The 24,156-nt window shown below is 53.7% G+C and overlaps 2 protein-coding genes across 2 annotated transcripts in view; one reads left to right on the plus strand and one right to left on the minus strand.

Moving 5' to 3' along the window:
* TMEM259 (transmembrane protein 259) overlaps positions 1 to 6,731 on the plus strand; it is a 60,610-nt gene extending 53,879 nt beyond the window's left edge. The window contains exons 7-11 of the mRNA XM_027845355.1: positions 1,115 to 1,172; positions 1,556 to 1,639; positions 2,145 to 2,277; positions 2,645 to 2,744; positions 3,858 to 6,731. Coding sequence (XP_027701156.1) covers positions 1,115 to 1,172; positions 1,556 to 1,639; positions 2,145 to 2,277; positions 2,645 to 2,744; positions 3,858 to 4,649 — 1,167 coding nt within the window. The 3' untranslated portion in view covers positions 4,650 to 6,731. The remainder of the gene's footprint in view (positions 1 to 1,114; positions 1,173 to 1,555; positions 1,640 to 2,144; positions 2,278 to 2,644; positions 2,745 to 3,857) is intronic.
* A 101-nt stretch (positions 6,732 to 6,832) lies between these two features.
* GRIN3B (glutamate ionotropic receptor NMDA type subunit 3B) lies at positions 6,833 to 21,982 on the minus strand. The gene is made up of 10 exons (XM_027845354.1): positions 21,521 to 21,982; positions 16,762 to 17,333; positions 15,219 to 15,444; positions 14,369 to 15,187; positions 13,757 to 13,902; positions 13,516 to 13,631; positions 12,224 to 12,375; positions 8,960 to 9,124; positions 8,376 to 8,467; positions 6,833 to 8,099 (listed from the first exon to the last, which is right to left on the minus strand). Exons 1-10 carry the CDS (start codon positions 21,980 to 21,982, stop codon positions 7,712 to 7,714), a joined length of 3,138 nt encoding a protein of 1,045 aa, XP_027701155.1. The 3' UTR covers positions 6,833 to 7,711.
* Positions 21,983 to 24,156: the final 2,174 nt, after the last annotated feature.

The raw sequence follows: 24,156 nt of genomic DNA on the forward strand, positions 1-24,156 counted from the left end.
ATTTACCTATTTCTAGTAGAAGCTTCTGATCTACCAACAGAGTGCCTCATGATCTTTTCAGAAAGAGGTTTTGTCCCCCACTTAACTGTACTCTAGTTACCTCCCTGTAGGAGGAAGGGTGGAGAGTAAAGTACTGGATCCTACAGACTGCTTGAGCTCTCCAGGTGCATGCATCATTGGTGCCCCATGGGGAGTTGCCTGTCTTAACTATGAAGCTGGCATTTTTCTAATAGACCTGTTGAACTGTTTCACCACTATTCTACCTCCCCAGTGGGGGATTCATGCTTTTATTTCCATACAGTTCCACAATAAGGCAAGGCTTCTAGGTTAATTAATTGAAGTCTGTATGGATCACAAAAGTGCAAGCATCCATCATAATTGACTACCTTTCCACATTTGTTGGGTTTTTTTTTTTGTTTGTTTGTTTTTTAGGCAATTGGGGTTACGTGACTTGCCCAGGGTCACACAGCTAGTGTCAGGTGTTCAGTCTGAGGCCAGATTTGAACTCAGGTCCTCCTGATTTCAAGGCTGATGCTCTTAGATCCACTGCGCCACCTAGCTGCCCTCTACCTTTCCACATTTGGAGAGGGCAGCATCTGAGTAGGATCTGTGAACTTTTGAAAAAAAATTGATTACTGTATATTTCAGTAGAATTTGTTTCCTTTGTAATTCTCCATATTTTATGTGTATTAAAATTAAGCATTATTTTGAGAAGGGCTCTATGGGCTTTTACCAGACTGACTGTCAGTGGTGTCCAGGACACAAAAAGTTTAAGAAACCTTATGGTAGTAGAAAGAACCCTGTGCTTGGAGTTGAGCAAAACCTGGTTTTAAATCCTGGTTCTGACTCTGACCATAGTTGAGGCTCTTGTCCTCTTTGAGCCTCAATTCACTAACCTGTGAAATGGAAACAATAATATAGTTGCTCCGTTGGGGTTACTATTAAACTCAAAAATGATAATGCACATAAAGCACCTTGAAAACCAAAAAGGCTTCCTGTGAATCAGTTCTTAATTGCCTCCTGCTAGGGCCCAGGTCTGCCTATTCTCCCTAATGCAACTGTGCCCATTGGTAGAGTGGTCAACAGCCTAACATCTCCTGTCTTGTGATTGCAGACTCTGTCGGTCTCAATGCTCCTGCGGTATTCGCACCACCAGATTTTCGTCTTCATTGGTAAGTTCGACTCTACGGACGTTTATTAAACACTTAAATGTTCGAGGTGGTAATCCTAAGCACTTCTTGGTTATGTGAAAGAAGTCCTTTTAGTGAGGCCCATTGGATACCACACCCAGTAGGCCCAGAGTGGTAGAGCTGGTCTTGCTGGTCCTACTAGCCATCATTGGCTAGATTTTCCAAGAAGTTTCTTAACCCCTAGCAAACCAGCGCATGGCTTGTAAGCTGTCTTCAGCCAGCTCCATGCTCTTGCCACTCAGTCCATTTCTCCCCTCTGATCTAAGAGTTCAGCACTTCTTGCAGTCGGGCCTTGTCTGGCCTGACAAGAGGCTTCCAAACTCTCTGCTAAGTTAGGGGTTTTTCCTACCCTTCTCATCTTGCAGTGGACCTCCTACAGATGTTGGAAATGAACATGACAATTGCCTTCCCTGCTGCACCGTTGCTCACGGTGATTTTGGCTCTTGTTGGTAAGTGTGGCAGCCCCTTACCTTGCAGATGGGATAGCTGTAACTTCTCCTGCCTGCCCCCACATCCTGTCCTATCCCACCTCACCGAAGTCTACACTACAGCTGCTCCGGTTGGTTAGCAGAGTTCGGCATAACCCCAGGTTTTACGCCCTTGGCCTTGGAATTTGAAACTATAGATTGAGGATGTCTGTAATCCTCCGGAGTCTTAGCAAGTGCTCATGTTCTTCAGAGCTCGTCTCTCCAAGTGCCAGAGCTTAAAGGAAGCTATTTTTGGTTGGCCTTGGTGTAGAACTCAAAGTAGTGAGGAGAATAATTGAATCCCAGGGACCTGAGCTATTCTCGTGAGGAAAAAGAGTCTACTGACACTCATGAAATCATTTCCTAAAGCAGAGGAGGGCTAGGAGTGTGCCCATTGAGGGGTGCTGACCGAATGGTCCATCTTCGGAGGTACTCGGGGAGCTCAGAGTGCTTTCTAGACACACCTGTTCCTACTTGCTCCTGCCAGGTATGGAAGCCATCATGTCTGAATTCTTCAATGACACCACAACGGCGTTCTATATCATCCTCATTGTGTGGCTGGCTGACCAGTATGATGCCATCTGCTGCCACACCAACACCAGTAAGAGGCACTGGCTGAGGTAGGTGCCCTGCACTGGCCACAGGACCAGGCACACCTATGTGGGGAAAATCCCCCGTCCTGAAGAACATGGGCTTCAGGCTAAGCAAGGCTGAGGAAGAGGCCCTAGACCTCGATCCCTTTGCTGCGTCCTGCTCCTTGCAGGGCATAATGGACAGAGTGCTGGGCCCCAAGCCGGGCATCCTGGGCACTACTTAAAGATAGCTGGGGATGTGGGACTCTATTCTTCTAACTTCTCTGACCCGTTTGTTGAGAGAATGGATGTGAAGAGCACCTCTTGACCCAGAGCACCCGCCGCAAAAGAGTGACTTCACTTGTCCGGGAGCCACAGGCAGGCCCTCACTTGTCCTTTCTCTGTCTGGTTTCAGGTTCTTCTATTTGTACCACTTTGCCTTTTATGCCTATCACTACCGATTCAATGGCCAGTACAGCAGTTTGGCCCTGGTCACTTCTTGGCTCTTCATCCAGGTAACTTGGGCAGGGGATAAAGAAACATGACCACAGAGGGTGAGGACTAGGCAAGCCCTCCCACTGGCCCAGCCCCTCTCCTCCCTCTGTGCTTGGCCTCTGAAAGGCAGTCTGTGATTATAGAAGAGGATACTGGATTTGGAGTCAAGGACCTGGATTCAGATCTCTGCTCTGTGACCTGAGATAAAGTCATTTTAGGTTACCTCACCTGCCCTCAGTTTTTCCTTCTATAGATGAGGGGGCTGGACTCATCAGTAATGATCATTGTTTCTTCCACCTAGGAATTTTGGACTCGTGAGAGATTGGGCCAGATCACATTTGGACAGTGTGCAAATACAGGGTGTAGAGAATGGCTGGGAAGGGGAGGAAAGGGGGGCCTGAGACCATGTGCTAGGCACCAGAGGCACTGCTTTTTTTAGGGTGCCCACCCCCGCTCTTAGACCTAGGGCCATCACTTCAGGAAGAGTTGAATGATCCTCTAGAAAGGGGAAAGGAAGGGACCAGAAAGCTCGCCTGTACAGGAGGAAAGGGAGCCCTGAATCTCATGGCACAGCAGTTGATGTGGAGCATTGGGACTTCTGAAGGAGTCCCACTGGGTTTGGCATTACTTGGCCCCGGGAGAGGCTCATTGTGGCCCTGGGGCTTGCTCTGTGACTCTGGCAAACTCTTTGCACTTCTCTGAGTCTTCATGGTGGTGCCGCCCCGCACAGAGCACTGGGTCTGGGGCCAGCAAGGCCTGAGCTCAGGTCTCTGCCCCAGGCACTGCCTAGCTGTGAGGCTGCTGCCTTCCTCAGCTTTCTCATCTGTAACACGGGGATCTCCCATTGTTGGGAGATAATGATTGTAAAGCGCTGCACAGTGCCTGGCTGGCTGTCTATATTTGAAGACTTCTTCTGAAGGGGGAGTTCACGGCTTTTGAAGGCAGCCCCCACGAGCCTCTGCTGGGCTTGCTCGTCACGCAGTGCTTGTTCTGTGCTCCTTGTGGACTCAAGGGGAGACTTGTGGGCCAGAATTTCCCGTCTTCATTTCCTTGTCTCCAAGTCCAATGACAGCCCCACATGATGTCATTTTGGGGGATGAGTCTGATTATCTTGCTCCTCTGTTTCTTTACAGCATTCCATGATCTACTTTTTTCATCATTTTGAGTTGCCGGCCATCCTCCAGCAGATCCGCATCCAGGAGATGTTGTTGCAGAACCAGCAGATTGGCCAGGGCACCCAAACGGCCCTGCAGGACAATCTCAACAATAACACTGCGGCCGCAGCTGTGGCCCCTGGGAGCCCCAGACCCTCTCTACACAATGGGAGCGGCAGCCAGTCAGCCCCTGGGGAGGGGCCTGGCCCCACCTCTGCCTCAGTAGGGGGTGAACTGAACTGGATGGCTGAGACAGCCACTATTTTCACGGACCCTTCATTTCTCTCTGATCTGAGTGCCTCCCTCCTAGAGCAGAGAGCAGGACATGGAGCCCTGGCCAATGGAAGTCCCCCCAATGTCCCAGCTGCTACCACCTCCCCTGGCCTAGTTGCCCAGATCCGAGTTAGTGAGAGCCCTGGGGCCACCACTAGCTCCATCACCATTGAAGTGACATCAGCAACACTAGTCACCCCAGAGGCAGAAGGTACAACCCCGGAGCCTCCTGCCTCCCTTCCAGCCCACACCACTGGCATCCCTGAGCCAGCTGCTTCCCTTGTGGATCAGACTAGGGCCAGTTCACTCTCACTTGGTGGCCAGGATATTGTCGGTGTTTCCGAGAGCAGCGTCTCCAAGGCCCTTGCCCAAGACCCCGCCTCAGACAAGTGTATGACCCCAGATCTTCAGGCCACACAGGAGAGTCATCCCTGCTCCAAAGACAATGGTGCCCCACCAGCCGTCCTTTCAGAAGCAGAGTTTAGGAGCCCCTCGTGAAGCACTTTTGCTGATCCTTGATAGGGTGGAGGGAATCTCTCTGTTCCTGTCAGACACTGGCTCTTTTTCTTCCCCAACCAGATTCAGATGAATTTTTAAAATTATTTTTAAACCCACTGAGTGAAGGCAGCTTCAGGGAAAGCAGCCTTCCAGAGGCACGGCCTTAACTCACCAGGCGCAGTTGGTCCCAGCTCTGTGTCCCCCTGGGCTCCATGGGAAGATGTGTAACCTGATCTGAGCAGTCTCCAGAGCAGCTGGTTTCCTTGCCCAACTCCTGGCCTACACCTGTGGGCTTCCCTGCACCACTGTCCTGGGGTTTCTTTTTCCCCTTCAAACTATTCCTCCTCCCCTTGTCTGGGAGATGTGCTCCTGCCTCCCCTTCTGGATGCTAGGCCTTGTTGGAGCCCAGGATGGAATCTCCCCATCTCCTTGCTTTGTGCAGACATGTCCTAATTTCTGGTGATTTTGACTCTTCTCTCCTCCTGAGGCATGAGGACCTTTTTCCACGAGAGAACCCTTTTTTTCCCCTTTGACTAAAGGAGAACTGGATGGTTGAATGGGGTTCTGTCCACCACCAAGTACTCACTGTATTCTCAGTCCTCCGAGGCAGCAAGAACTAGGGCTGTGGTGTGGGATTTGGAGAAGGCAGTAAGCAGCTGCTCTGGTAGAACCTCGTGAAGCTCAGGTGTTGCAGAGCCAAAGCCTGTGTGGGGCAGGATCCCAGGGGTCTGATTAGCATGTTCACTGGCCTAGTAGAGAGCAGTCAGGGTGTCAGGAGGGAGGTGGAGTCGCACTGCTCCGTGGAGAGGAGCACTTTTGGCAGCCTCTCTTTTATCCCTCCCACTCCAGGTTGGCCTCCTTCTAAAGCCCCAGATGAAGAGAACCGACCCCAGGCAAGCAGCGACGGTGTTAGTGGAGGGTTGGTTTGGCTTGGGGGTGAAATGTACGTGGTGGGCAGAAGGATGGAGCAAATGGCCCACAGCTGGTGAAACCCAGCCTTCAGCCGGCACAGACATGCAGGGCCACAGAAGAGAGAGTAGGAGTGAGGCCTGCAGCATGAAAGCCTACTGGGTTCTTCTCTTCCCTCTCCATCCCTCCACAGGGGTTTCTGCCTGGTGCTTGGAGCTCAGTGTCTTTTCTTGGGCCTGCAGTATGGCTTACTCCCCCGCCTCCTTCTCGCCAGAGCCTTGACTTCCCACCGCCTCTTAAGGAGAAGGTCTGGGAGAGTCCTGTGGAGGTAGTGGCGGATGCAGTGTGAGCCTGGGATTCTGCCCAGCGGGAAGCAGCGTGGTCCCCACGGGTCATCTCTTGGTTGGCTGGGGAGTACCTGCTGTGCTCACTGACTCAGGGGCTCCTATGTAGAGGAGTTACTTCCAGGCAGCCGCAAGTGGACAGTTGAGGGAAATGACTGCTCCTTCTACACGCTCTCCCTCTCCCTCTCCCTCTCCCTCTCCCTCTCCCTCCCCCTCCACACACACACACACACACACACACCTGCCCCCCCCCCAGAACTCTAGTATGAGGGAAGGGGAGAAGGCAGTCCCCAGATGTGTAGAACTGAGCACCACGTGAAGCCACTGAATGACCCCCATAAGGAATCTTGTTCATTAGAGGCAGGATTTTTGACTTTAGGTATCCCCACATATGCTGTTCCCCGCCCTGTACCTGGTTACAAAGCTGCACCTGGTGAAATGTTCCATTTATAGGGGAAATTGTACGAGTAGGTATTATGCCCCGGGAACAGTGAGAATTCAGTGGGAAAGCTGATGGTCCCCTGGCTCAGGAAATGGATTTAAACGGTTTCTGGGTCCTAGCCCCTACCACTCAAAAGGAATGAAACATTATGGGGAGTGGGAGGACAATCCCTTGCGCAAACCCTCCTTTTGCTGCCATGAGCAGACTCGGAAATCTGACTTGCTGTGTCTGGGCCATTGGGCGAGAGCTTTGGCAGATGAGCCCGGAGGCTGAGTAAATCAACCAAATCACTTGGTGAGGAATGAAGAATAAAAAATTCATTCCATTCTATTTAATTGTAATTTACAAAAATTGTGTTTGTATATATAATAAATAGTCTATCTAACAGTTGCTCTCTCTATATTGACTTCCGCCCCACTTCTTTCATTGAAGCCAGAACGGTGCACTTTCCCCGGGAGGAGTTAAAAGGGCCTGGGGTTCTTCAATACTTGGGATAGAGTCATGATTTCATTGCCACGGGTCCTCCCCCCACTTCTCATCCCACAGTTCTCATCTGTCTTTCCAGTAGATGAGAGGCCTTCCTCAGTGCAGCACTGGAGCTGGCAGGTGGTAACCCTTCACTGGTGCCCTCTCTCTGGTGGGGCATGTTTTGGGTTATTCCCTACATTTACTCGTCCTTGGCAGTTTGTCGCAGCCTACATCTGGCCTGATTCTGCGCCAGGCCCACAGGAAAGTGAAAGACTAACATCTGTATTTCTCTCCAGGCTCCTATTTGTGGTGTTTAAAATATATTCTTTAATGATTAAATTCTTTGCCAGCTGTAACTACAGGATTATGGAATGTAGAGGCCCTCGGACGGAGAAACTGCTGGGGCCATTCGGGCCGAGGAGCCGACACCGTGGTACAGTTGAGGGAGAGGTTGGGATCCGTGCTTCCTAATTAATGTGGAGCTCATAGACATGCAAAGGGATGTTGCTTCAAGAGGCCAGTACCCTCAGCCTGTGCTGGGTGGTCTCGGGATGACCTGCACACGGTTTCTGCCTTGGCCAAAATTAGCCTGTCCCTGGGCCAGCTGACACCAAAGGATGGGCACATCCTGACTTAGAAGTGGTCTCCATTTTGTGGAGGGGCCTGAGGGCAGCAGCTGTTGTATTGAATGTTCCTAAAGGGTGACAGGAAGCCGGCCAGGAATGCCCAGAACAGCAAAGCAAAACAGGAGCTTGGGTGCCGCCACCACCTCTCTCCACTGGGCAGAGCTAGGTAGGTTCCCACCTGCTGCCTTCCAATATGCTTCTCCAGGGCCCGTCCCCAGAGCGTCGGTGCTGAGTAACGGGAAGGCTGTGGGATTGGTGGGCAGTCAGGCACGGTTACCTGCCTTCACTGACCTCCTGGGGGGGCAGCAGGAGCCGGCTGTGGGGGGGCAGGTCCCTCCCAAGCAAGAGCACCAGCTCACTCTTCCTGAGCAAGGCAGCCCGTAGCTGGTCCCGCATGCCCTCGATTCTCTGCTCCAGGGCCTTCAGCTCACTCTGAGTGGTGGGAGTAGTGGGAGTAGTGGGGGCGGCAGCAACGGCCGCCAGAGGAGGGGGCTGTGGAATCCCTTCTGGCTGCACTGCCAGCTGCTGCTGAGGCAGGCGCCCGTTGATGAGCTGCAGGTCAGGCCCCTTGACCTCTGGTTCCTGAAATCGGACCCTCCGCTCGCCCTTCACAGTCGTCCTAAGGCTGTTCTTGCCGCTCTGCTCACACTGGGGATCGCAACTGGAATGAGAGGAACCATTGTCACTACCCCGCAAAGACGCCATCTGTTTGCTCTGCCCCTACTGTGGAATATGGCCCGTCACCTATGGTTTCCTCCTCTGTTAAGCTCTCTGTTGAATCTTCACACAGCCTTTAAAATCTCTAACTCGAATGCCTAACTCCAGAAGCCCTCCTTCCCCTTCAGACTAGGGGCTCCCTGAGGTCAGGCACCAAGTACCCCCTTCAGACTGGGGACTCCCCTGGTAGGGAGGCAGTCCAGGCCTCCCAACAGCAAACCTTGGGTCCGGCCCTGGCTTCGGCTCCGGCTTTGGCTCCGGCTTCTGGTTCTTCTGCTGGTCTAAGCCAGTGTTTAGAGCCCGATGGATTTTCTGCCGGTCCATGGGAAAGAGAGGGATGGGGGGCAGTGAGCCAGCATTCCTTCCCTTTCCCTGCTACCCCTGGCATTTCTGAGGATAGAAAGTTTCCCTTGACCCCGGTGTTTGGGTCACTAGAACTAGAACAAAAGGATCGATTTGTTTTCTGCGAGTCCTCTAGGGGAGAGTGCAACAGAGTAGTCTTGGAATCAGGCTACCCAAGTTCCTGTTGGACATCTTTCTCTACTGTAAAATGGACGTGATAACACATGGAATTCCCGTCTCCACAGGACTGTGGGGTCAAAAGTCTACAGAAGTGGGAGGGGAGCTATAATGACTAGTATTTGTAGCCTTGAGTTGACCCTCCTTATCCTCAGGTTTGAATTCTGGGCGTGCTGTTAGGACTCCTGTATTCTGTTTGGAGTGGGTCTCTCCGGCCCTCCCCTAAGTCCACACGTGGTTCAGAGTGCCTGCCATCTCCATCCCCAGGAAGCCAGGGCCACTCACCTGGCTCGTGTGCAGCCAGTACTGTAGCTTGGCGTGCTTGCGGATCCGAGGTAGGACCAGGCGGTAGAAGATGTGTTCACCAAAAGAGGTGAGGAGGGCACATCCGAGGCCCAGGCAGAGTAGGACAAAGAGCCCCGAGAAGTGGTAGATGCTCATCTGCAGAGTCTGAGGGACGGGTATGTCACGCACGTACTCATCCGTGTAAAATCTGACAACTAAGACTTCTGAGATACCTTGTGTAGCACATACATGCATATATGTATATATACATACGTATACACATATCGGTACATACACTGTCCTTTTCCACCTCTAACCGCCTTCGGTGGAAGGAGAGACAGAGTTGGAGCTAATGTACTGCCTATTAAATTATTCAAGATCTAGAAAGATCTATGTAGAACTAAAGACCAAACCTAGTAAGCCTGATAGAGAAGGGAACAGCATTTGTTAAGCACCTACTGTTTGTCACAAACTATACTAAGTACGTTACAAATATCTCATTTTATCCTCACGACAACCCTAGGAAGTTAGATGCTATTATATTTTACAGTTGGGGAAACTGTAAAAGGCATACAGGTTAAGTGACCTGCCCAGGATCATATAGCTAATATCTGAGGCTGGATTTGAACTCAGGTCTTCCTGACTCCAAGTATAGCACACTGTCCACTAAACTATGCCCTAGAGCATCCTTGAAAAGTCCAGCACTTAATTTCAAAATAAAATATAACCACAATTTGCAGGGTAGGGGAAGTATGACGACAACAGCTCGTGTGAAAAAGATCTGGAGATCTTAGTGAAATGCAAGCTCTCTTAATCCTTAGTGTGATATGCTAGGCAAAAAAAAAAAAAAAAAAGCTAACATGATCTTAAAGCTGCCTTGAAAAACACTGTGTCCAGAACAGAATGTGATGGGGAGAGCTAGATGGTGCAGCAGATAGAGCACCTGGCCTGGAGGCGGGAAGGCTCATCTTCCTGAGTGACCCTGGGCAAGTCAGTTAACCCTTCTGGCCTCAGTTTCCTCATCTGTAAAATGAGCTGGAGAAGGAAATGGAAAACCACTCCAGTATCATTACCAAATGGGGTCAGTCATACATGACTAAAAAATTACTGCGCAGCAACGACAAACCATAACATGGTGGTGGGGGTTGGGGAGGGGTCATTCCCTCTGTGCTCTGTCCTAGTCAAACCATCTGCATTATTGAGTTCACATCCAGGCACCGAGTATTCAGAAAGATAAAGGGCTAAACGATGCCTAGGACGGTGACTCAACAGGACACAGTGGCACTGTTTTTAAACCACTTACAGAGCACTGTGCTAGGCACTGCTGGAGAGACTGCAGATGTTTACTGTGAGCTTCCAAAGGGTAGACACTGGGTTTGCCTCTCTTCATATCCCCAGCTCAGCACAGCGCCTGACACGTAACAGGCTCCTACTAAATGCTTGCTGACTTGGAAAAAAAGCAGACGGGGAAGAGGAGTCCTCGGGATCTGACAGCTGTAAGATCCTTGAAGGACTGTCATGTGGAAGAGAGAAGAGCCTGCTTGGCTCTGGAAGGCAGAACGAGATCCAGTTGGGATCAAGTAAAAGGGCAGGTTTCACCTCGGTCCAAGGAAAAACTCAATAATTCAACAGGAGAGCTGTCCAAAAATCGGATGCTCTGCCATGATGGATGATGAATTTCTATACTGGGGATTCCCACTCGGGTGCAGGATGGTCCGAATGCTCTCTGAGATCCCCCCGGAGCCCTAAAACTGTGATTGGGGGCCACCTTGGTTCCCTACACTATGATTTTCCCATCTCCCCCTGCCTCCCCAGGGAACATGGAATTTGGGGTAACTTTCCCCATCCCAGTTCTCCATTTTCTCATCAATAAAATGGGAATGGGCTGAGAATTGCTCGATGAGGTGGCTTTGAGCTATGCCATTCTATAAAACCTCTCTGGGCTCCTCCGTAAAATGAGGGCAGTAATTTTTCCATGACCTCGGAGTGACTACAGAAAGGGCTTTAAGACCCTAAGGAAATGGGTGGTTATTGAGTAAGGAAGGGGAGAATCTCAAAAGAAGGAAAGGCTTCAGAACCAATCTGGTCCAACCTGTGCCAGAATGCCCTCTCTGACTTCCCTGATGGGGTCATCTACCTCTGTCTTCAAGGGAGGGGAACCTGAGTACCCCCTGGGACTCCCCCCCCCCAATTCCACTTAGGGGGCAGCTCTAATGCTAACAAGTTCTTCCTGACATCAAGCCTATGTCTGCAACTGTACCTTTATCCTCTTGCCCCTTCCCTTGTTCTCTCTGGGAGTCAAACCATCGAACCCCTCCTCCATACCTTTAAATACCTAAAGACACCCCCCCAAGTCAGTCAACAAGTATTTATTAAGGGCTTACTATATGCCAGGCATTGAAAGGCAAAATGATGATGACTATCCATATTTCCCTCCCTCTCTACCAAGCATTTCTTTCTCCAGGCTAACCATAGCACCTTCAACTGACCCATTTGTGGTGAGTTCTTGAGGCCTCTCACCATTCTGGCTGCCCTCTTACACTGTTCTCCAGGTTTGGTTTTTTTTTAGACAAGCATTTATTAAGCACCTACTATGTGCCAGGCAGCTAGCTGGTACAGTGAATAACAGAGCACTTATTAGCTGTGTGACACTGAGCAAGTCACTTAACTATTTGCCTCAGTTCTTCATCTGTTAAATGGGGACATACTGAAGAAGGAAACGGTAAACCACTCCATTTTCTTTGCCAAGGAAACCCTGTGCACTTTTGTAGAGTCAGACACAACTGAATGACAAGCAGCGTGCTTGGCTTTACAAATATTTCCTTGTGCTCTCACAACAACCCTGAGAGGCAGGTGCTATTATCATCCCCATTTCACAGATTTAGAAACTGAGTCTGAGACAGGTTAAGTACCTTGCTTAAGGTTACCCTGCTAGTAAGTGTCTGAGGCTGGATTTGTACTTCCTGACCGCAGGCCCACCTAGCAGAATTCAGAGTTCAGATGGGTCTGTTTCATTTTTGTTTTTGTCACCCCAGCAGCTAGGAACACTGCTTTGTGTATAATAGTAGGCTTTCTTTTTTAACCAACCTTTGTCAGGTGCATTCTAACCTTGGACAAGGGCTCATTCTTCCTGTATTTTAAGCTAAAGCTGATGAAGAATGTTAAGAATTTAGTGGTAGTGGAATGGAGGAGAAGGAGGAGGAGGAAGAAGATGATGATGATGATGGAGACTGGGGCTCACCTCGCCCAGGAGTTTTCGCTCACCTCGGTGACAGCAATGACCCTCTTGCCACAGGGCACCATTTTATACCATTTGTCATGCAGCAGATCGATGAATCCTGACGACTTGTAGCGACTGATGAACTCGGTCAGGTTGGAGGTGAGTGGTGAGTTCCGAGGCAACCCGATCCCGTAGCCTGCACACAGCACCCAGGACTCTTCCTCATGTCATTAAGGCAGGGGATTTAAATTCCTAGGCCATGTTTACTTCCCAGGTCCTCCTGGTGCTCAAGACTTAAGGGGGAAGGGGGATAGCTAGACAGCCCAAGGCCTTATACTTTTCATAGACAGCCGATGCCTTAAGCCTCTCACTAGGCCATAGTACAAGGTTCCTGCCTCACCTCCATGTCCCTCTGTCCCTCTTCCAATCTCTCCTAAACAGTTGGCCAGAATCATCTCTGAGTGCATCTCTGTTTACACCCAGCCCTAGTTTACAAACTGCCCCAGGTTCCCACTGCCCACTAGAGGAGGTCCAAACTCTTCAGCCCGCTTTTCGAGGGTCTGTCTCCAAACACCCTCCACCCTTCCCGCAAGCTGCTCTACAAACGCGTTCTTCCCCTAAAGTGGATCATGTATTGTGCCCTGAGTGTGCTTTTTCAGATTTCTGCCTCGTAACTTTGCCCAAAGTTCCTGCCTGGGAGATTCTCCTTACCACCCTTCAGCCTAGCCAGATCTTCACTGTCTTTCAAAGACAAGCCCAAGTCCCATGTTTTCCAGGAAGCCCCCTAACTGCCTCAGCCCACAGGAATCTCTCCTCAGTTCCTATATGCCCTGAATGTCTGTACCAGCTCTGATAAACTGTGTTCCATGTTCCCAGGTCCCACCCAGCTCTGACATTCTGTGTTCTAAGGCCCCTTTCTTTTCTGAGGCCCCTCCCAGCCCTGACATTCTCTGTTCTAAGCCCCTCCCAGCCCTGACATTCTCTGTTCTAAGGCCTCTTCCAGCTCTGACTTTCTGTGTTCTAAGGCGCCTCTCAGCTCTGACATCCTGTGTTCTAAGGACCCTCCCAGCTGTGACCTTCTGTGTCCTAAGGCTTTTCTCAGCTCTAACACTCTATGATTTTCATAATAGGGGCTGGTGAATTGAAGCGTGGGGCACAGAAACTTTCACCAGGGTTTGATCCTTCGTGCCCCAGCCCCCACTGCTATTAGTGACCCCTAATGCCACCCACCACCCACCACGGGCAGGGTCTGAGCTGCCCATCACAAGGCTCTCTTCTGAGCCAGGCTTCCCCGCCATGACCCTGCCCTTTTCCTGAGGGGAGGAAGGACACTTACCTTCAATGGCAAATGGCTTTCCGACAGTCAGCAGTTTGCAGTCAGCATCAATAGAGACCTCATAGTCCAGCAAAGACTTGTCCATGATGAAGGCATTGAGCTTTGGGGGGTCTGTCCTGGGCCAGGAGGAGATGCCCAGTCATGGGCAGGGACCTCAGCTCAGCCTAGCCCAGCCCAGGTCTCGGGGTGGGCCCAGCCCCCATCCCTACTCCACCCCATCCCACCCCCACCCCGCCCTCACGTGAGCATGGTGACCCCATCGGGGGTGGTGGGCACGTTATGCCTCCTCATGTACTCGGCCATCTCCGGGAAGCTTTTCTTAATGTAGGCCTCTGCGCTGCTCTCCCACACGGTGCCAAAGCGAAAGCCTTGGGAGGGGTGGTGGAGCTGGGGAGGGTTGGGAGGGGTACGGAGAGTAAGGCACCTGAAGGGGCTTCTCCTAAAAGCCCCGTCCCTTCTTCTGTAGCCACAGCTGGGGACGCAGCAGGGACCCTTCCACAGACAGACACCACATCCGAAATGAGCCTAGTACCTCAAGCCCGGGGCGGATCACGGTACCTCAGAGGGCCCCAGCAACCTCTGCTGTTCTGTGAGCACAACTAGACCTGGGGCGTGGCCCTACGACCAGGGGGTGGGGGTGGGGGCCTGCCCCATCCGGAATGCAGCCCCATCCAGGGGCCACCTAGACCTCCGAATTACAGTCACAGCCTAGAGAGAAAGGAGGAGTCACGCTCCATCAGGGTCAGAGGCAGCTCCTAAGCGTCCCCCAGAGCTGGGGAAGCCTCATGCTAGAGCAGTGACGCGCCATCCCACTCCCTCCACTCCCCCTTCTTCCCCCCCTACCCTGGGTCACCTTGGGGTCATGGATTCCCGACAGCTCCTCAAAGGTCTTCTCTCCCACCATGACCGCCGCCAACTTGGCCGTGTAGCTCGAGAGGACGAGGAGGCCGAAGATGGCCCAGAGGTTCATGAGGAAGCGTCCCGTGGGACACTTGGGCGTCTTGCTGGAGACGGTGCGGCCGAAGAGGATGGCGTAGCAGAGGTTGAGGGCGGAGGAGTAGGAGAAGACCTTGAGGCGATTGCGCCCGTGGGGCGTCATGCCGTAGGGGCTGCGCCACTCGTAGAGGGTGAGGAAGAGCGCGGTGAGGTGCAGGGCCATAAAGACCCCCACCCACATGGTCCAGTGCAAGGGCCACATGAACGCCCCGATGGGGGAGGCCGTGTCCTGAGTGCGGACCAGGATGCCCAGGCTGGTGGAGAAGAAGGGGCTTGTGAAGTCAATGACCTGGCTGCGCGCCGAGTTGATGCTAAAGCTGGTGACGGCCATGTGGGCGGTGCCTGCAAGGAGGTCTCCCACCAGGCCGGTCCAGCGCCCATCGCGCCAGGCACCGTACTTGCCGTCCCCCACGATGTACAGCTCAAAGGAGAAGGGTAAGTCCTCTGCCAGCCGCTCGAGCAGGTCAATGCAGTACCCGTAGCAGCATTTGCGCAGATCATGGGGCACCGAGCTGTTGCCTGGCTCGTCCAGCGCAGCGAAGAGCTCGCCCAGTATGGCTGAGTCGTTGGTGCCCGGGTCCAGGCACAGCTGGCCAGCGGGGCAGTGCCCATCTTCATCCACCTCCCGGGTGAATACAAAGGGGTGTTCCACCAGGGTCACCACCCGCAGCTTCTGCTGCCCGACTTCATTCTCCAGCAGTGGGGACTGGGGGGGGCACCCGCCCTCCAAGTCCCCCTGCCCCTAGCCACACCGCACCCTCCGCCGGCTCCAGCCGCCCGTCCTGCCAGTGGCCCACCGTCACCCAGGCTGGGGCACCTCGGGGGTCCCGCAGGAGGCTCCACACCTGGAAGTGGCGCTGGACACGGACCTGGGAGGTGCCCGTCACCCACATGTGGCCCGTCCAACCGTGGAAGGAAGCATTGGCCAGGAACCTGGGGGGAGTGGGGAAAGGAGCAGTTATGATCTGGGCCTGAGATTAGGGCCGTGATGCCCGCTCTAGTCTCTGCCCGGCCACCATTCCCCACTGGTCCGATGAAGCGGAATGTTGTAGTGGAAACAGCATGGAATCACCTCGATTTAGGAGACCTGGGCTTCTGTCTCACCTTTAGACTGCGCTAATTGCATGACCTTCAGCCAGTCCCCTCAGGTTTAGCTAGAGGACCACAGATCCCAGAGGGGAAGGGACCTCTCTCAGAGGCCATTGATGAGGAAACCGAAGCCCAGTCACTTAAAGGGAAATGACTTGGCCAGGATCCCCCAGGGGGTTAGCATCCGAGGCAGGCTTCGAACCCAGGTCCTGGTGCCACAGCCAGGGCTCCTCTGACTGAAGTAGGCAACTGAACCAGGATTCACAATTTCATGGACAAGTTTCATAAGATTTAGAGGGAAGACCTTTGGGGTCATCTCGTATCTCCCCTGCCCACCCCACCGCTGCCCCATTTTCACAGATTTGTAGAGTCTCGGAGCTGGGAGAACTCTCTGAGCCCATGTAGTCTAACCCACATCTGAAGAAGAACCTTACAAGATCCCAACAGCTGCTTGTCCAGGCTCAGCTGGAAGACCTTGGGGGGAGGGAAGCCCACCATGTCCAGAGGCCGCCTATTCCCCTTTGGGGTAGGGTCTCAGTGTTAGGGAGTTTCTTCTTACAAGTCAAATCTAATTCCATCTCTTTGCAATGCCTCCCTCCCCCACACTGCTCCCATTTCTGCCCCCCAGGGCCAATGGGCAAATCGAGGTCAAAGCCTGTTCCCCACGATGGCCTTTCTTCGTCTCGGCCCACCCATCTTTCTTTTGGAGGCAGAGCGTTCACAGCTGCTTCGGCCAGCGATGGTTTGCAGACCTCTCAACATCCTCCCTCTCACCATAGTCTACACACAGCATCGTTACCAAGTATGGCGCTTCCTGTGACACCCGCTGGGGGCCAGCCTAGATGATGGTGCCCAACTGCCCAAGATGATAGACATGCTGCAATTTATCAACATCCTTCCTGAGATTTGGCTCCAAAAATTGAATGCAATACTCCAGGTGGGGTCTGACCAGGGCCTCAACCTCTCTAAGACCTGGGCACAGAATGCTTCTCTTTATAGAAGAAAATTCTGAAACTCTGAGAGGTGTGAAGTGATTTCCCCAAACATCGCACAGCTAGTAAATAGCAAAGATGAGATGTGAATCCAGGTGTGTGATACAATGTGCTGCATTTCTATGACCCTGGGTCCTGACTGGGCATTTGCGGAGCAAGGGATACTCACCCAGCCAGGCGCTGGCCCCAGGACTCAGGCCTTGCCAGCCGGGGGCTGTTACAGCTGACTACTGAGGGGAAGAGGGCCTGGTCAGGGTGGGCATGGGCAGCCCTGCCCAGTGCCTGCACCACCAGCCCGGCGGCATCCTGGGTAAGGTCCTCCAGGACAGGCTGGCTCTCCCCACCAAAGGCCAGTACTCCTGGGGGCAGGCCCTGTGTAGGCAGTTCTGTGGCCTCCAGGGGGGTGCCCAGGAGCCAGCGGGGCCCAGGGGGGGCAGCAGCCAGCACCTGGAGGGCACGGTTGGCATCACAGCCAAACAGGACGGCAGCTGTGACAGGGGGAGGCTCCCCAGACAGTGCCTTGAGGCGTGCCAGGGCTCCAGGCAGCCGGCTCAGTTCCAGGGTCATCCGTGGGGTCAGCCCCGTGCGCTGGGTCCAGAAGTCCAAGAAGCTGCCGGGATCACGGATGCGGCACAGGACCAGGGCGATGTCCTTCCAGGCGTGGACCCGAAGCACAGAGAGGAGCATGTCCACCAGCGTCTCCATGGGGCTGGCCCAGTCCAGCTGCAGGTGGAACGGGTTCTAAGGGACAAGGAAGGGAGGAAAGAACGTCCATGAGCTTGGGAGACACAGAAGATGCCTTCTAACCTCAGCCCTGCCATTGATTCAATGGGGGAGGACAAGGAAGCTCGCCCAAGTGACAGTGGAGACATCCTTCCCCCTCTGGGCCTTACTTTCTCTCAGTAAAATGAGAGAACTCGATTGTCTCTAAAAGTTCTCTTTCCAGTTTTGTCAGTCTCTGTTGACAAAACAGCAATGGTGGGCGCAGGGTGGGGGTGGGGGACATCTAACCCAACCTGTGTCTGAACAGGAATCTTTTCTACAACATACTTGACCATCAGACATACAGCCTCTGCTTTGAGACCTCCACTGACAGGGAGCTCACTACCAACATTCTAGTTGCTCATTCTAGTTTTGGACAGTTTCTAAAACTGTTGAGAAGCTTTTCTTGACATTTAAACAAAACCTGTCTCTCTGCTGCCTTCCACCTATGGATCTCTCCCCATGCGCGGAGGCACTGACTGGAGATCCTCCCCCTCCCAATACAGTCTTGGGGGGGGTGAGATACACCCACAGGTAAATAAGTCAGAAGGTAGAATGTGATGGGAGCAGAGACTGATGGCGACCAAACGCTCCAGGATGAGAGTAGGGAGGGATCACCTTCAATTGGGAGGGTCAGAGTGGCCCTCATGGAGGAGGTGATGCTGAGCTGGGCCTTGAAGGAAAGATAGAGAAGAGGAGACATGTGGGTATGACTCCTCCAATTGCCCAGACCCAAGAGAAGGCCGGATAAGAATGAGAGTCTGCAAGGGTCAATTAGGCTGAAACCTAGAGAGCGAGAAGGAAGCAGAAGGAAGGCGGGAGAAAGACAGGGTGAAGCTGGGCTATGGGGGCTTTGAATGGAAATGTTTGCATTTTGGGAGCTAAAAATCAGGGGCCACTGGGGTCTACTGAGCAGAGGAGCAACATGGTTGGACTTAGGTCTTGGGGAATTTCTTTTGGAACTTGTGTGGAGGAGACATGGTCGCTGTCTTCAGTCTTGGAGAAGAAAGAGACTGGAGGGGCAGCTAGGTGGCGCAGTGGATAGAGCACCAGCCCTGAAGTCAGGAGGACCTGAATTCAAATCCGGCCCCAGTCAAACGGAACACTTGACACTTACTAGCTGTGTGACCCTGGGCAAGTCACTTAACCCCAATTACCTTTAGAAAAAAAAAGAAGGAAAGAGACTAGAAATACAGAGATCAATTGGGGGGGGGGGTGCTGTGGCAATAATTCAGGCAGGAGGTTTAAAAATAAAGGCTGAGCTAGGACTCAAGGCCGTGCCCAAGGGAAGTGGAGGGAAGGGGCTGGATCCAGGAGAGCGTGTGAAGGGGTGGGGTGGCGCAGTGTGAAAGCAAATAGTCAAAGGGGACTAGAGCTTCAGCCGAGAAGATGGTGGGCCTGTCACCATGGTCAACCATTCTGGTTAAACCCGGACTGCTGTGGCCGCCTCAGCCTCCGTGCCCTTGGAGGCTTGGGACTCCTGAAGGGTGAGTCTGACCGCATGACTGCCCTGCTCCAGAAGCTCCAGGGCCCCCACCTGGTGCTTGAAGCCCTCCACAGTCTGCTGGTGCTAGCCTGGCGTCCTGCATACCAATTTCCTATTTCCCCACACTTTGTACTCTACTTTGTTGTTGAGTCATCAGACTCTTGGTTTTCTTGGCAAAGATCCTGGAGTGGTTGGCCATTTCCTTCTCCAGCCCATTTTACAAATGAGGAAACTGAGGCAAACAGGGCGAAGTGACTTGCCCAGGGTCACACGGCTAGTGAGCGTCTGAGGCCGGATTTGAACTCGGGGAGATGAGTCTTATTGACTCCTGGCCTGGCACTCTATCCACTGCACCACCTAGCTGCCCTTTTATAGTCTACATTCCAGCCAAATCGGTTTAATTGCTATTCCTCAATACACGATATTCCTTTTCTCCTCTACATGCCTTTGCAGGAGCTGTCCCCGGTAGGGCTCCCTGCCTCAAGCTGTGCTCACACAGCTGCCAAAGGAATTTCCCATAAGTACAGGTCACTCTTCCGCTCAATAGACTCCAATGGCTCCCTACTGCCTCTAGAAGCAAATACCAACTCCTTTCTTGAGCTTTTAGAGTATTTCACAATCTAGCCTCAGTCTGCCTTTCAGGCTTCCCTTACCCTCATCCAGCCATCTTGGCCTTCCCTCTATGCCCAACATTGAACATTCCATCTCTTTTCCTGGGTTTGGCCCTCTCTCCTTATCTCTACCTCACAGAATGCCTCACTCCTTTCAAGTCTCAGCTCCAACACCACCTCCAGGAAGCCTTTCCTGATTTCCCTCAATTGCCTTATATTTCATTTTTATTTATACCTTACTAGGTGTCATTCCCCTCCTCCCAACCTTGTAGGCTCCTCAAGGGCAAAGCCGGTTTCCTCAGCTCCTAGCACATAAGGTGTTTGATGAATGCCCCTTCATTTATAGTCAAACGTTGTTGAATCACTAAGCCCTGACCTCTGGGTGCCATATGGAGCGCTGTCTGGTAGAGGGCGACAGAGAACAGGACGACAGAGAACAGGACTCTGGGACCCCAAGGAGGAATCCAGGAGTTGAGAAGGTGGGATCCAATGACAGAATGTTAGGCTGTCCCCCTGGTGGGCTCCCAGCCCCAAAGCCTTGTTTCCTGGGGGTCTAGGTAGATCCTACAGCTATTCCCCTCCTTCCCACTCATTACCAGTCAGCCTGAGACCAAGGCTTTTCCCTGCCCGGAGCTCCCAGGCTCCCCAAGGCCCTAGCACTCCACCCCACCTCTCCTTTTTCCCTCCCAGCCCCTACCCTTGCCAACACCCTCTTGGGGACCCACAGCACTGCGTCCTCCTTCCCTCGGTCTCCCAAACCCTCTTCTCAGTCACTCCTCCCCTCCCCCCACCTCAGTGGAGCCCCCCAGCAAGCTTCTCTCAAGCCAGGAGTGGGGAATATCCTCCAGATCTTCCTCATCTCTATCCCTACCTTCTCCCCTTGCCTCAAGGCACTTCCCTAAAGTCGGGGACTCCCAGGTGCCCCCCTCTCCCTCCTGTCTCACCTCTCCTCTTTCCCGTAGCAGTCCCACCCTTAAGGAAGGAGGGATAGGGGGAAGCCTGTGACGACACTGGGGGCTCTGAAGGTGGAGCTGGAGGTGAAGGCGTGGGGTGGGGGGAGCTGCAGCCTCCAAGAAGGACGGTCTGAGGGTCCAGGGTAATAGATCAAGGGAAAGGAGGCTGGGGAGTGAGGCAAATCCTGAGGCTACCCCAGAGGTTGTGAAAGGGGTTGGGGGGTGGTATTCTAGAGATGACGAGGGGCTTGAAGAGAGGGTTAATGGGAGCTGCTGGATCAGAAAGGAAGAAGCTATGCACCAGGGGTGCCCAAGAGATTCAGGGATGCAGACCTTGGGAGGATCACGGTGGAGCTGAGGTGGGGGGGCTGGGAGTTCTGGGTTGTGGGGATCAGAGAGGCAAGACTGGGAGGCCTCCTGGGGGCATAAATGGGAGCTTCGAGTCTTGAGAAGAGGGTGATATACTGGGAACTCCTCAGTGATAGTGGTAAGGGTATGAGGGAGAGTATAATTCCCCAGGGGCTCCCCAGGGTGAGGACAGGGACAATGAGCAGGTCTAGATGTAATTTGGGGAAGGAAGACTCCCGGAGACAGGGCTGAGGGGCTGGGTGTCCCCGAAGGGAGGTGCAATCCAGGAGGTCTCCCTGAGGACCACGGTGGGGACAGCGGGCTGCAATCTGGGAGCTCCCCGAGTCGAGGCTGAGAGACTAGGAGTCCCGGGAAGGAGAGACTCCCTGAGGACCCGGATAGGTGACAACAGGGTGCAATCTGAGGGCTCCCCGAGTCAAGGCTGGAAGACTGGAAGTCCCTAGAAAGTGGTGCAGTCCGGGAGGTCTCCTTGAGAATGGAGATGGGGGGGCAATGGGGTGCAGCCTGGGGGTCTCCCTGGGGCAAGGCTGGGACGCTAGGAGTCTCGGTGAGGGGATGCAGCGTCGGAGGGCTCTTGGGGGCAGAGACAGGGAACAGTGGGGTGCAGTCCGGGTGGCCTTCTGTGGGCAAGGGAGGTAGGGGAAGGGGAGTCTGGCAGTCCGTGCTGGGGCGGGGGAAGCTGGAAGCCAGTCTACGGGCTCCCTAGGGAGAAGATGAGGGTCAGTGGCTGGGGGGTGGGGGCCGTACCGGCGTGGCAGGCGGCAGGCGCGCGTCCAGCTGCAGCAGGCTCAGCACGGGGGTCTCCAGGCTGGCGGCCAGGAAGTGAAGCTGCAGCAGCTCGGGCCGGGACTCGGGGAAGGCCAGCAGTGCAGCCAGCCCAGGCCGGGCCAGCAGGCGGCACAGCCAGGCTGCCAACGAGGCGGGGTCCCGGGAGGGGGGCGCGGGGGCCTCCAACTCCAGCTCCGGCTCCGGCTCCGGCCCCAGCTCGGGCCCCCATGAGCCCTCCGAGACAGCCCGGGCTAGGGCGCGCCGCAAGCGGCGCTGCAGGGCCGCCGCCCGGGGCAGGAGGGCTCCCAGGCGCAGCGGGCCCCCGAGCTGCGCGCCCCGGGGACAGGGCTGCGGGTGGCCCAGCCCCGGCCCCGGCCCGGATCCCAGCCCCAGCCCCAGCCCCAGCCACAGGCAGAGGCGCAGCGCGGCCACAAACTCCATGGGAAACTTCGGGGCTACGAGAGAGCGCCCTGGGAGAGAGGGAGGGAAAGCACCGCGGGGCGGGGCCAAAGCCGGCATCCAGACCCACGTGCTGCCCGGCCCCGCCCTCCAGGACCGGCCAGATCATCCCCAACCATCTCCTCCCAGCCAGGTCCCAGACACACGTTCCAGGTCTGCGCTCACCAAGCAGAATCCCAAGGTCTCCGCGCGGAGCCCAGGAGGGGCTCCGAGGGCGGGGGCTGCCAGTGTGAGCCAGACGTGGGCTCCTGTGCATCCTCATCCCCTCTCCAACACCCCCAACAAGTGGCCATCCGGCCTCTTCTCAACCGCCAGCGAAGACGTACCTCCCTCCTCCCTCTGGCTGCTCTCTGATCTTTAGGAAGCTTTTCCTTAAAACCAGCCCGTCTGCCTACCTGTTACAGCCACCCGTTGCTCCCATTTCTGCACTCTGGGGCCAAGCGGAACCAGTCTAACTCAGCAAACATGGATTAAATCCCCACCATGTGGATCCGTGGGCAAAAAGGACAAAAGACCCTTCCTAATCCCCCATCCTCACCGCCTAAGGAGCTTACATTGAGGGCAGTGGAGAATGCACCAACTGAGGAATGACAACTGGAGGAGGAAGGCCTGCCCCAGGGCACTCCCGGCTCCCCTTCTCCCTCTCCCGTCCCACCTCCCCCATTACCCCCCAGTAGTCCCACGTGTGAGGGGACAGGCATCAGAGGAGTTCCAAAGTCAGATCTGGAGGTGGAGGGCTCAGGAAATTCAGAAATACCCCTCCCCAGAAGGTTATTTGTGAACTGCTCACCCTCATGACAGCCCTTCAGGCGTTCGAATTCAAGTCTAGTCAAGAATATTCGTGAAGTATCATCAACCATGTGCCAGCCACTGTGCCCAGGGAATGCCAAGCCAACAATGAAAAATGGTCCCCAGCCTTAAAGGGGCATTCTATTTGGAAGGACCCAGTTGTAGAGGGATAGCGTAACTAGGACTTCAGTGGTTCAGAGGTGGGGAACCTGCAGCCTCCAGGCCACATGTGTCGCTCCTGGTCCTCAAGTGCAGCCCTTTCACTGAACCCAGACTTCACAGAACAAATCCCCTTAATAAAAGAATTTGTTCTGTCAAACTTGAACTCGGTCAAAAGGCCGAACCCAAGGACCTGGAAGGTCACATGTGGCCTCGAGGCCGAAGGTTCCCCCCCCCAGAACTCCCAGGTGAGGATATCCCCTCTACCAATGCAGTGGACACCCTCTCTGCAATGTAAAGTGTAAGGAAGCTGCCTGGGGCGTTGGTGAGGTGAAGTGATTGGCCAGGCTCACACAGCCAGTTTGTGTCAGAGCTAGATCTTGAAGGCAGGTTCACGATTCATAGATGGGTAAATACTAGATGAAAACAAGAGTAAAATAACGCTACATATGGTGTCCCAGGGCAGCTGGGTGGTGCAGTGGATAGAGCACCTGCCCTGGAGTCAAGAGGACCTGAGTGCAAATCTGGCCTCAGTCACTGACTAGCTTTGTGACCCTGGGCAAGTCACTTCACCCTGTTTGCCTCAGTTTCCTCATCTGTAAAATGAACTGGGGAAGAAAATGGCAAACCACTCCAGTAGCTTTGCCAAGAAAACCCCAAATGAGGTCAGGAAAAGTCGAATGTGACTGAACAGATGCTAACCAAGATTATATTAAGCTTTTTTTAGCTGCCAGATCATATGATCCATTGTTTGCAGTACAACAACAACAAAAAAAGACACTTGTCTCTACTTTCTCGCCCCACTCCCCCTCTAATCTATATTGATGACTATCTCTGGACCCTATCTACTCCCCTGGAATTCTCCAAGCTTGCCAGCGGTCTCTCAGCTGGTGAGTTAGATGGCTTTTCCACAGTCCTTCAATGTCTGGACACTGTGTGAGACTCAGTTGCCCATCTTCTCCGGATTACTTCCTCTTCCCTTGGCTTCTGCGACACCACTTTCTTGATTCTCCTCCATGACTGACTGCTCCTTCTGGCTTTCCTTTGCTGAATCTTCATCTATGCCCTGCCCCCTATGCATGGATGTGCCCCGCCCCCTGTGCATGGATGTGCCCCACCCCCTGTGCATGGATGTGCCCTGCCCCCTGTGCATGGATGTTCCCTGCCCCTTGTGCATAGATATGCCTTTGCCCTTGTACATGGGTGTG

This window comes from Vombatus ursinus, unplaced genomic scaffold (genome assembly GCF_900497805.2).
Source record: "Vombatus ursinus unplaced genomic scaffold, bare-nosed wombat genome assembly UNPS02014961.1, whole genome shotgun sequence".
Classification (NCBI taxonomy): domain Eukaryota; kingdom Metazoa; phylum Chordata; class Mammalia; order Diprotodontia; family Vombatidae; genus Vombatus; species Vombatus ursinus.

Coding starts and splice junctions, on each gene's coding strand:
- GRIN3B (XM_027845354.1), bottom strand. CDS start 21,982: ATGGAGTTTGTGGCCGCGCTGCGCCTCTGCCTGTGGCTGGGGCTGGGG. Junction 17,334..21,520: donor GCCTGCCGCCTGCCACGCCG/GTACGGCCCCCA, acceptor CTTGTCCCTTAG/AACCCGTTCCACCTGCAGCT. Junction 9,125..12,223: donor GGGTCATTGCTGTCACCGAG/GTGAGCGAAAAC, acceptor CCCGTCCCTCAG/ACTCTGCAGATGAGCATCTA.